This window comes from Entelurus aequoreus, linkage group LG22 (assembly GCF_033978785.1).
Source record: "Entelurus aequoreus isolate RoL-2023_Sb linkage group LG22, RoL_Eaeq_v1.1, whole genome shotgun sequence".
In the NCBI taxonomy this organism is placed as follows: Eukaryota; Metazoa; Chordata; class Actinopteri; order Syngnathiformes; family Syngnathidae; genus Entelurus; species Entelurus aequoreus.
In genome coordinates this window covers 15,515,999-15,528,220 of record NC_084752.1, presented here as the reverse complement: position 1 = coordinate 15,528,220, position 12,222 = coordinate 15,515,999, and the positions used below count along the sequence as shown (strand labels likewise).

At 36.0% G+C, this 12,222-nt stretch overlaps 1 protein-coding gene across 1 annotated transcript in view; it reads right to left on the bottom strand.

Annotated features, from left to right (window-relative positions):
* Positions 1-12,222, bottom strand: part of wbp1lb (WW domain binding protein 1-like b) — a 34,456-nt gene that overhangs the window by 11,274 nt on the left and 10,960 nt on the right. Inside the window, exon 2 of the mRNA XM_062032443.1 lies at positions 1,263-1,365. Within this exon, the coding sequence (XP_061888427.1) occupies positions 1,263-1,365 (103 nt within the window). The remainder of the gene's footprint in view (positions 1-1,262; positions 1,366-12,222) is intronic.

The window sequence follows — 12,222 nt, the reverse complement described above, 5'->3', positions numbered from 1 at the left end:
TTTCGTGCGAGCACACCGTACCATTTCACAGTAGTCTGGGCACAACTGTAGCTACGGAGACGAATATCAATCAATGTGAAACCAACTTTACCGCGGTCGCTCTCGAAGTTTAACGCTGTACATTTTTACATTATTTCATACAACCACTATTGTTGTAGTATAGTACATTACTTCATAAACCCAAACCACTGTTAGTACATACAGTACATTTCTTTATAAAACCACTGCTGTAGTACAGCACATTCTATTGTATTGTTTTCCGTACAATATTTCTTATTTAGAGGGTAGTTTTTCTTTTAAAAAGACATGTTACATGTTAAAATGTTGGAGTCTTGGGCGAAACGCTGATTAATTTAATTTCAATTAATGAAGTTAGTGTATGAAGTAACGAGCTCAGTCATAGAAATCCGTTAAAATCCTGTGTTGAGTTACTACTGTATTTTTAACTTCGGTTGGGATGTCGAGAGCAGGGAAATTTTCAAAAGTCTCCTGCAGAAACCAAAGTGTTGGCAGCGCCACACTTTTATGACAAACGCCCATCCATCATCTTGCATATCCGTGTTTTCACAATTTCAATGGTTCTATCCGTAATTATTAAGATCATATGCAATTGGCCCGAGCTACGTACTTTAGACAAGATTACATTTTAATGCAGCAGACAAGGTAAACACTTTTGTCTATAGCGTTAAACGAGATGCCAGTCAATAGTTTAAAGTTCATTGTTGCTGTGATAATTTTGTGGCAAAAAACAGAAGTTATAATCCATAATACAAGGGAAAATATGCGCATCTGATGAAAACTATTTGTTTTTTACTGAGCCTGCATTTGTGACTGGATCTTGGAATGGTTTACATCAGCTCATCTCAAATAAGAGGCGGCATAAAATACATAATATAGTCCTGATGTGCAATTAGGCAATCACCAACATACCACATTTTTATTTTAACAGTTTTTAGCATTAAGAGTTGCAAACATATTTGCACTAGCTCTTCACTAGCTAGCATGAGAGAGATATCCTCTTTTTATACTTCACATTCAAGACAATCAGAGCAAAACAAATGTCTCAAATGCCAGTTTTGTATCTTCATGGGAACCTGATTGCGCTGAATATTATAGCACTATCGCATCAATTGGATACTTTGCAAGATGGGAATTTAAAGATGACTTATCTTTATGACGCTCACATGGATAGCAAGCGTATGTAATCAAATCTTCTATGCCCGTCTATTGAGAATGTGGTCTAGAAATAGCGGAACACTTACACCAGACCTCATAGTAGTAACTGCAGCACTGAGATTCTCCGCAGCAGTGACCTGACTCGCACATGTAGCTCTGGTTGTTTGCACCTTCACAGAGCAGCAGGTTCTGCAAGATAAGTAGAAAGAAGTCGGATTTTAAAACAGAATTGAAAAAAAACCCGAAAAAAAAACCCCAAATACCAATTTAGACTAGATTCAACCCTTTTTTTAAATTTTTTTTTTTACCACAATTCAGTCTGCTATTTATAAAAGCTACAAATTGTAATAAAATCAACATATATACTGAATTCTGAATCCACAGGTTGTAGAAAATACATAAAAAATAACATGGATAAAAAATAACACTTAAATTAATCGATAGCTGTATGAGGGAAGCATCTAGGGATGATGTTCGAAAACCGGTTCTCCCGATTGTTCGATAAGAAAAGAACCGATTCCATGGATTCGAATCCCTTTTTGAGAAACGGTTCCCGTTATCGAAGCCACTATAGTAAAGAAAAATATTTGGTTCTTTATTCGAATCCCATGTCACAGGACATTTCCTGTGACACGGGATTCGTTCACAGGAAATTACGTAGCTCAGTCATTCGGCGGCAGATACAGAAGCAACAACAACAATGAAAAACGCTCCAAGGCATGGCTTCACTTTACTAATAAATACGACGAGGAAATGGCTATCTGCAATTATTGCCAGGCTTCGCTTTCCTGTAAGGGGAGCAGTACAACAAACCTGTTGAAACATGTTCAGGCCGTACATAGCCTGAAGGTTAGAGAAACTTGTTGTGTCTTCGACACGTGGAGAAGCAGCGAGAGAGATGACGAAGCACGCCCCTCTTCTTCTGCTTCAACCTGCAGTCCCAGTGATCGTGCCAGTGAATAACTAACGTTAACTGTTGCCGGTTAATTTCCATATCTGCTCACTTGTAGCCTTTAGGCTAAAATAACATTACCTCTTATGTCAACCAGGACTGCAGTAATGTTAGCTACACTAACGTTACCTAAGCATAGTCAGTGGCTAACGGTAACGTTAGCCTTTTTGTATGTGTATGATAACGTTAACGGTATCTTGTAGCCTACACCACTCCAGAGTTTGCAGGTCTGTCTAATAAACTAGTGCTTGCAAGATGTGAATTAAGATAATGTAACGTTATCCTATTTCAGATGATGACATTTATGCTAGCCAGAGTGACCAGGGCAGTGTTTGCTCTGTTTATTTTATTTTTTTCTTAAAAAAATAAAAGTGAGCTTTTGTTAAACCAAGTATTGTGTTTTTTTCCATATACAACAATCTATCTGGATTGGATAAGAGAATCGATAAGGAATCGGTTCGATAAGGGCATCGAAATCGATAATTTCTTAACAAACATCATCCCTAGAAGCATCTGCATCAACTTAATTAACATTTTCGGCCCTTTTAAGTTATTAAAAAACAACAACAATTGCAACGCAGAAATGAACATTCTCATTAACTGCTGTTATGATGTATCATTTCATGCAAAAGCATTTGGTTTCATTGTGCATAAAAACATTGTTTATCGTACTCAAGACAATAGTGAGGTACAAGTCCATAAATACAAAATGAAAAGGTCTTAATTTGATACAAATTAATAACAGATGTATGCATGTATGGAATGCCCAGCGCTGATCTAAAAGGAAAAATTGTAATGAGGCAATATCACTTAGCAGGTGGCAGCCACTTATTCTTAGCCATGTGTGCGGGGTAAACAAATGCAAACCACGTGTGCTTGTAAAATGTTGCAATTTCAGTGTTTACAATTGATAACACTTCTTTTTAAATCTAACACACCAAAAAACTGAAAAGGAGGCCTTTGTCATATACCGTAGTCAACTTTGCTCCTTAATCAACAAGGTGCCTGTCCAGTTTCAAAGCATTCACATCTGCCATAATAAGTGACTACCTTGTAAACCAGGGGTGTCCAAAGTGCGGCCCGGGGGCCATTTGCGACCCACAGCGCGATTTTTATTGGCCCGCGACACATTCTATAGACAAACTAAACAGGTCCAAAATTAGAACAAAAAACTCAAATCAATCAAATTAGAATAAAAAACTATGAAAAATTAAACGGACCAAATCCCCCAAAAATGGGACCTGAAAACCGAAATGGCCAACAACCTGAGCGTCTTACTGTATAAGGTTTTTGATGATTTCCGTGTGTCCTGTCATGATGAAAAAGTGTACAAACTTCTTGTGAGACATATGTTTTTGAGTGTACTAAAGCCCTCAAAAGCATTTCAGTTGACGGTATAATAGCAATATTAGTAAATACAAACTTACTTTAGAGCACAGCTAACATAAATACAAATAAAATAATTATTAAAATAATCATGAATGATTTTATTGCTTTGTTATCTATAACACAAAGCTAAGATGTAGAAGGGTTTTTCAAATGTTAGCATATGTTCACCTACATTGTTTTGGTTTGAGTATTTTCCATATACAAAATGTATAAAAGTGGCCCTCACATCCTTCAATTTTTCTCTATGTGGCCCTCGCTGGAAAATGTTTGGACACATCTGATGTAAACCAAAGCTAAAAACATTACTAATAGGGGTGTGGGAAAAAAATCGATTCGAATTCAAGTCGCGATTCTCACGTTGTGCGATTCAGAATCGATTCTCATTTCGAAAAAAATCGATTTTTTATTCTTTTTTTTTTTTTTTAAATTAATCAATCCAACAAAACAATACACAGCAATATCATAACAATGCAATCCAATTCCAAAACCAAACCCAACCCAGCAACACTCAGAACTGCAATAAACAGAGCAATTGAGAGGAGACACAAACACGACACAGATCAAACCAAAAGTATTGAAACAAAAATAAATATTATCAACAACAGTATCAATATTAGTTACTATTTCAACATAGCAGTGATTAAAAATCCCTCATTGACATTATCATTAGACATTTATAAAAATTTAAAAAAAAAAAGAACAATAGTGTCACAGTGGCTTACACTTGCATCGCATCTCATAAGCTTGAGAACACACTGTGTCCAATATTTTCACAAAGATAAAATGAGTCATATTTTTGGTTCATTTAATAGTTAAAACAAATTTACATTATTGCAATCAGTTGATAAAACATTGTCCTTTACAATTATAAAAGCTTTTTACAAAAATCTACTACTCTGCTTGCATGTCAGCAGACTGGGGTAGATCCTGCTAAAATGATATGTATTGAATGAACAGAGAATCGTTTTGAATCGGTAAAAAATAGTTTTTGAATCGAATCGTGACCCCAAGAATCGATATTGAATCGAATCGTGGGACACCCAAAGATTCACAGCCCTAATTACTATTTGCCATTGACCTCCATTTCGTGTGACATGAAAGTACATGAGCAGCACAATAGTTTATCTAATCAATGATGACAGCAGCAAAAAAGGCAGTACACAAATTAAAATCTTAATCAAAAATGGGATTTTTCTAGGAGGTATTTAATTTTAAATTAGCTAGCAAAGAAAGATGTGTACGAGATAAGTGTATACTTTATGTAAAATTACCATCATAGGTCCCACACTCATGATAATCCAGAGTCCAAAATCTCAGACTAGCCCCACCACCTCATTGGTCTCACTTCCACACATAAAACAGCTCTCAAATATACTGTATTGCTGCCACCCCCTTCTTGCCTCACACAAACCCACCCCCGCCCTAAAACACACATATTCAAGTCTCGGACCAACAAGGATTGCTCTACGGAAATTTCCAAGGAGCAGCGTCAACACCAATCCACACAGTCTACTTGCTCAGCACTAAATTGACCACAACCACGCACCTGATAAGACTCATCATCCCAAACCACCTTGTTTTTGTTTTTTTTTACTTATTTGACATATTCTAAAACTGACTCATCAACCCAAAACACTGTTTTTTTACTTCTTTGACATATTCTAAAATGAGGCTTAACATAGACGCATTTAAATCACTGTGTAATAAACACATGATGTTATGTCCAGCCGTGGCAGCTCAGATAACTTCAGCTGTTTTCACTGATCTGCTGGCTTTCCCCCAGTTTATGCTCTCATTATGGCCGCCTGGACCGTGTTTGCCACTTGATACGCGTAACCACAGTTTGTTTGGGTCCTCAGCCTGAGCTCCATTGTACTGATATGGGTTGGGATTTTGCAAACAGCCTTTTTCTACAAAAACATGCCCTGCTGGACAACGAGAATGTGATGAAGCAAGCAATGTCGATTAAACATTTGAACCTTAAAAAGGTGAGTTACATAACAGCAAAGAGAGGAGATCCCACAAAACAAAATTAGTTTTCAAGCACTAAAAAATACTGACTTTGGGTAAAGCCATCTTTTTGAAATGCATATCAAAACCTTACATAAATCAGGTTCAACTTTGTAAGGATCAGTTTAAGACATGCAGACTGATTGATAGATGGATAGATACCCTTAATTTTTATTGTAAATAATATACAATGACATTTTATTTAAAGCAGAAAGTGAAACCCATAAAAAGTAAGAATATAAAATCAATAAGTAAATACTATTTACTTCATACTTGACATTTACACTACACAAGCACATCAGTGTTTCTCCTACATGGAATTGATTGTGACTCCCTGCCACAGCAAATTAAAAGCTGCCACACCTTAAAAATGAGTGGGTTTTTTTAACATTAAAACTAATGTAATATATTGCAGGGATTCCCCCAAACTGGCAATATATCTGTGGCAAAGGGGGCATGGTCAATATGACGTCATATAGTTTGCATAATCTGCGATGATATTTTCTTTAAATGGGTCATATTATAATTTTTTCCCACCTGTAAAACACTTCCTTGTGCTCTATGTAACATGTAATGGTGGTACTCTGGTCACAATTTGGCATAGATTATAGATTAGCTTTGTGACAGTCTTTTCAGGATGCATTGTTTTGTGGGTGGTCTTATTTACATGCCTCCACTTTGACTGTGTCTTCTCCCTGCCATTTTTACAAATGTGGCAACGCGGTGCAGACTACGACTCCCAAGTGATGCAATGCTTTGGTCAGTGACTGTATTTGGCGACTGGAGAGTGACTACAACTTTATTTAGGCGGTATAGCTCGGTTGGTAGAGCGGCCGTGCCAGCAACTTGAGGGTTGCAGGTTCGATCCCCGCTTCCGCCATCCTAGTCACTGCCGTTGTGTCCTTGGGCAAGACACTTTACCCACCTGCTCCCAGTGCCACCCACACTGGTTTGAATGTAACTTAGATATTGGGGTTCACTATGTAAAGCGCTTTGAGTCACTTGAGAAAAAGCGCTATATAAATGTAATTCACTTCACACTTCACTTTATTTAAACATACACCAATTTGCTTGAGAACTTATATATCGCTTTATTGATCTGATTTATTTATTTTAAGTATTTATTGATTTTTGGAATCTTGACTGATTTATTGGAGCTTATTTTCATGCAATGTGCAATGCCACATTTTTGTTTACAGAAGTATTTTATTCAATACAGATGTTTTAAGTTTGCAGTTTATTATTTTCAATGTTGGACATTATTATTTATTTGCATGCAATGTGCAATGTTATATTTTTGTTTACAGAAGTGTTTTACTCAATACGGCGTGGCGAAGTTGGTAGAGTGGCCGTGCCAGCAATCGGAGAGTTGCTGGTTACTGGGGTTCAATCCCCACCTTCTACCATCCTAGTCACGTCCGTTGTGTCCTTGGGCAAGACACTTCACCCTTGCTCCTGACGGGTGCTGGTAGCGCCTTGCATGGCAGCTCCCTCCATCAGTGTGTGAATGTGTGTGTGAATGGGTGAATGTGGAAATACTGTCAAAGCGCTTTGAGTACCTTGAAGGTAGAAAAGCGCTATACAAGTATAACCCATTTATCATTTATAATACAGAAGCATTGCCTTCCATAGGACGCTCTTAATTTACTTCTTTGAAAATTATTCCATACAGAGTGCAATTTATATCTAGTTTAAAAAGAACAGCATTTTTGGAAAAAATAAAAAATATTTTATTTGTATGCCATATTGCCCAGGCTTCGATGTTATAAAGCACTTACCAGTAAGTATTCTGAATCTTAAGTACATATCACTGCATGTATATGTATAGCTATTTTACTTTTAATTTATTTCTATTGATGTTATTTGCCCTAAATACTTATTTGTCAGCTTTTTCCATCTACTTTTATATGAATTGTGGGCATTTTGATGTACTTTGTAATATGCATGGTATGCCTTTTTTTAATATGCCTTTTCATTCTGTATATTGTTTTGTATTGTTGATGGTAAGCAATAGGTTTTGCAGATCAGTTGTGCAGTGTCAAGCACGTATCTCAGGTTGTTAACATTTTGGCCGCCTAAAGAAAAGCCTCTCACAATTTTAAATGCTTTTAAAGGGGAACTGCACTTCAGTTCAGTTCAGTTACAGTTTATTTCGAACATGCATACGATACAATGTAATGCATCACATATTTCCAGTTGTTTCATAACAGCACATTCGGAAAGGAGTAGGAAGAATCACAGTTTATTTAATCCTACCCCTTTTCATACCATAGCAATTTTATCCCATTTCTTTGTTCTCTGTAACAGAACAGTGAACTAATAAATAAATAATATACCATATTAAGCAAACAAATAATACATACATAAATAATATTTGTCTCAATAAAAAAAAAGGAAAAAAAAAGGGGTTCAAGATGTTCAACATAATTCCTGTTCTGTGTACTTTGTGAACACTTGTAGTTCGAACAGCCTCTTAAACTGAAACCTATTGGTACTTTGTTTGATTTCTTTGCTTAATCCGTTCCATAATTTAATTCCACATACCGATATACTAAAGATTTTAAGTGTTGTACGTGCATACAAATGATTTAAATGAGATTTTCCTCTAAGGTTATATTTCTCCTCTTTTGTTGAGAAGAATTGTTGTACATTCTTGGGTGGCAGGTTATAGTTTGCTTTGAACATCATTTCATCTGTTTGCAAATGCACCAAATCATGGAATTTCAATAATTGTGATTTAATAAATAAAGGGTTTGTATGTTCTCTATATCCAACATTATGTATTATTGTAATTTATCTTTTTTGTAACACAATGAATGAAGCGCACATTTGCAGTTGTTTCCCCATATTTCTACACAATAACTCAGATATGGTAACACTAGCGAGCAGTAGAGAATATGAAGTGATTTTTGGTCTACAACATGTTTTGCTGTATTCATTATTGAGGTGTTTCTTGCTACTTTATGTTCTATATTTTTGACATGAGATTTCCAATTAATTTTATCATCTATTATTACACCCAAAAATTTGTTTTCTTTTACCCTTTTAATTTTTTTATCCGTCTATTTGTATTTGTGTTTGATTTTCTCTTCAAGCATTATTTCAGTCTTACTGAGATTCAAAGATAGTCTGTTTTTGTCAAACCATCTTTTTAATTTGTTATTCTTCTGTTATTATTTGTATTATCTTCTGTGTGTTCTCTCCTGAACAAAACACAGTTGTATCTTCTGCAAACAATACTAACTTTAAGTCCTGTGTAACTTTACAAATGTAATTTATATAGAGATTGAACAATGTTGTCTCCGAGTATTGATCTCTGAGGTATGCCACAAAATATTTTCAGCTCTGTGGAAGTGTGTTCGCCTATCTTCACGTATTGCTTCTTGTTGGCCATACCATTCTAATTTGTTTATTAAGATGCCATGATTAATTGTGTCAAATGCTTTTGTTAAATCCATAAACACTGCAGCAGCACTTTTTTTTTTACTATTTGTGATCTCTTCCGTTATTTTGATTAATGCCATTGATGTTGAGATGTTGGCTCTCTATCCGTATTGGTTGTCTGTGAGTCTTTTGTTTTTATTTATGAATTTGTCTAATCTGTTGTTAAACCGTTTTTCAATGATTTTAGAAAATTGTGGAAGTACAGAAACAGGTCTGTAGTTTGTAAACTGGTGTTTGTCTCCAGTCTTATAAATAGGTACGATTTTTGCTATTTTCATTTTATCTGGGAATTTGCCTGTTTGAAATGATAGGTTGCTGATATGTTAAAGGTTCTGAAATCTCTTCAATAACCTTTTTTTTTGTTTTCATATCAATTTCATTGCAATCAGTTCAGGTCTTGGATTGACCTTCTTTCACAATATTGACTATTTCCTCTTTTGTCACTCCTTTTAGAAACATAGAGTTGGGGTTTCTATCTATGTTGTCATTCAAATCCTCAACTGACTCAGGATCTGGAATCTTTTCCTCAAGATTTGGTCCAATGTTCACAAAGTACTTATTGAAGCTTTCAACTACTTCGTTCATATTGTAATTTTTTACATTTTCATCTAAGCACCATTTTAATAATGCTATTTAGGATGCCCCATGTTGCTCTCATATTGTTTTTGTTCTGGTCCAATAATTGACTGTAATATTATTTTCCGCATGTTCGTAGTATGCCAGTTAGCTTGTTCTTATACAATTTGTACTTGTTTTCTGCTTCGGTAGATATGTGTTATAAATGAAAGACATAACGGATGTATGATTTTTTTTCAATGCATTCTAACTCGTAAATAAATGCACTCAAAACTCTGCTTACAATGTACCCTATGTGAGCGAGTAACCCCTGACTGCAGCCTGCAGATCGAGGAGGGGCTTAAATTTTCCCTAAATGTGGGCTGGTCTAAACGTTTAAGTAGAAAGCGGGAGAACGTATTTCCGTCTGAGTCCATACTACTGCGCGCTTTTCTGCCTTGAGGTAAGTTGCCGCTCTCTGACTACCTTGAACCGCGAAAGCAACCCGGTTTCGAAACGAATAAAGACCAACTTCGATATTGTACATTATAAACTAATGTATGGATAGACAAACAAGTCGATCATTAAAATATTCATGCAAGTAACAGCCAATCAGCATTCAACCGTCAAACTCAGTGCAGTGTAGTGCAGTCCGGGGTGAACTGCAGCATGGAGGAGAAAGTGATTGTTGCCGTTTGCGACTCCCGGAGCTTTATATATAATAGTATATAATATAATATGATTATATATATAATATCACGCCCAAAAGCTCTGTGTGCCTCCGGATGACCGTAGTGCAGGGAGCACTCATAGGGATGGGCTTCTCGGGGTTTGTTTACCGGCGTTGCTATGGTTTCCGGTCTTATTAAATAAACTCGATATGTCTTCTGTCTTTGGTTTATTTGACTTAGCTAATATAATTGAGTGTACTAAAGAATATGTGTCTATATTCTTATGGAAATGCTATGGTTTATATATATTTTTTTTCATGGTAAAAAAATACATTTGACAAGTTAAAAGTAGGAATGTCTAAGTCTATCAAATACATGAACCTTTTTCCATATTAAGTCATTTTGCTGTGCTTTATTGACGTTTGAGAATGTGCTGCCGGATCTCCGCCACCAGATGGAGCCCGCGGGGGTGAACCCATGGGTTAAACGTTTAGACCAGCCCACATTTAGGGAAAATAAGCCCCTCCTCGATCTGCGGGCTGCAGCCAGGGGCACTTGATGTGAGCCGTTCTATTCTGACTATAAGTAGAGTTGGTAATCTTTGGCACCTCACAATTTGATCACAATTCAAGAGCTACGTTTCGACTAACAATTGATTATTGATGCATGTTTAATTGATGTGTATAGATGGTTTTACATATCTTTGTTTCACTAAATAAGTGTTTCACTTGCACTTGTTTGAGTGTTAATAATGAGTTTCCATCGCCCTCGCTGATGGTAATGAGAGCGAGACGTTTTGTCCAAAGAAAAGCGTTTTGCGGCAACATGCGTGGAACGAATGACTGCACCGTACGAAGTTTGTTTAAAAAAGTCAGCTGAACAACAAACTTACTCCAGCATCGGAAACCAAAGCCTCTACTCGAGTGCGATATGCAACTCTACAAGCTGAACAAGACCGCAACAACAAACAAACTCTGGTTAAAATGCATCTTACTGTGGTGGAATCCTTTACACCAGGTATGTATGATGATGCCATGTATGATGACAAAGAAGCACAATGTACAGAATTACTCCTAAAAGCAGTCGCTCTGCACACCGGCAAGATGTGCGAATGAAAAAGCCTGCCTTTATCCACTTACTAAAACTATAATATGGCCTTCTCAATGTTTTACTTGATTATCTATTTGCATACAATTTGTAATAACACAACATTTTTTTACAGAAGTATTTTTTCAAGACAGAAATTTTACGTTTTCACATAATTAATCTCAATATTGGAGATTATTTTTTATGTGCATGCAATGTGCAATGCTACATTTTTGTGACCAGAAGTATTTTATTTGAGACAGTTTTCCAGAGGAATCTCTTATTTTATTTTTATTTTTAAATTATTCCATAAAATATACAAAAACTACAATTTGCTAAGGGTAAGATGCAGTGTATGCAATGTCATTTCAAACTAATACGTTTTTTTTTATCAAATAAAAGCAAAACTTATTTTGGATTATCTATGTCTGTAGGTTGGAGTTCAAATCCCAGCCGAGTCATACCAAAGACTATAAAAATGGGACCCATTACCTCCCTGCTTGGCACTCAGCATCAAGGGTTGGAGTTGGGGGTTAAATCACCAAAAATGATTCCCGGGCGCGGCGCCGCTGCTGCCCACTGCTCCCCAAGGGGATGGGTCAAATGCAGAGGACAAATTTCACCACATCTAGTGTGTGTGTGACAATCATTGGTACTTTAATCTTAATCTTAATCTTATATTAATTTCTTTAAAAAATTGGGGAAAAAATCTGAAACAATTGAAAATCGAATTTAATTTTTTTAATCTGAGATTTTATTTGTAGGCAATATCGCCCATGCATAGTTAGAATGAATAAAAAACATAACAGTAATGTCTTTCATGATGATTGCGAACAATTGGCAAAATTCCACAAAAAAACGTGCTGTTCACCTTCAAAGATACTCGTATGTTGAGTGTACATTTTAAAGTAGTATAGGAATACAATGTAGTCTTGTTAC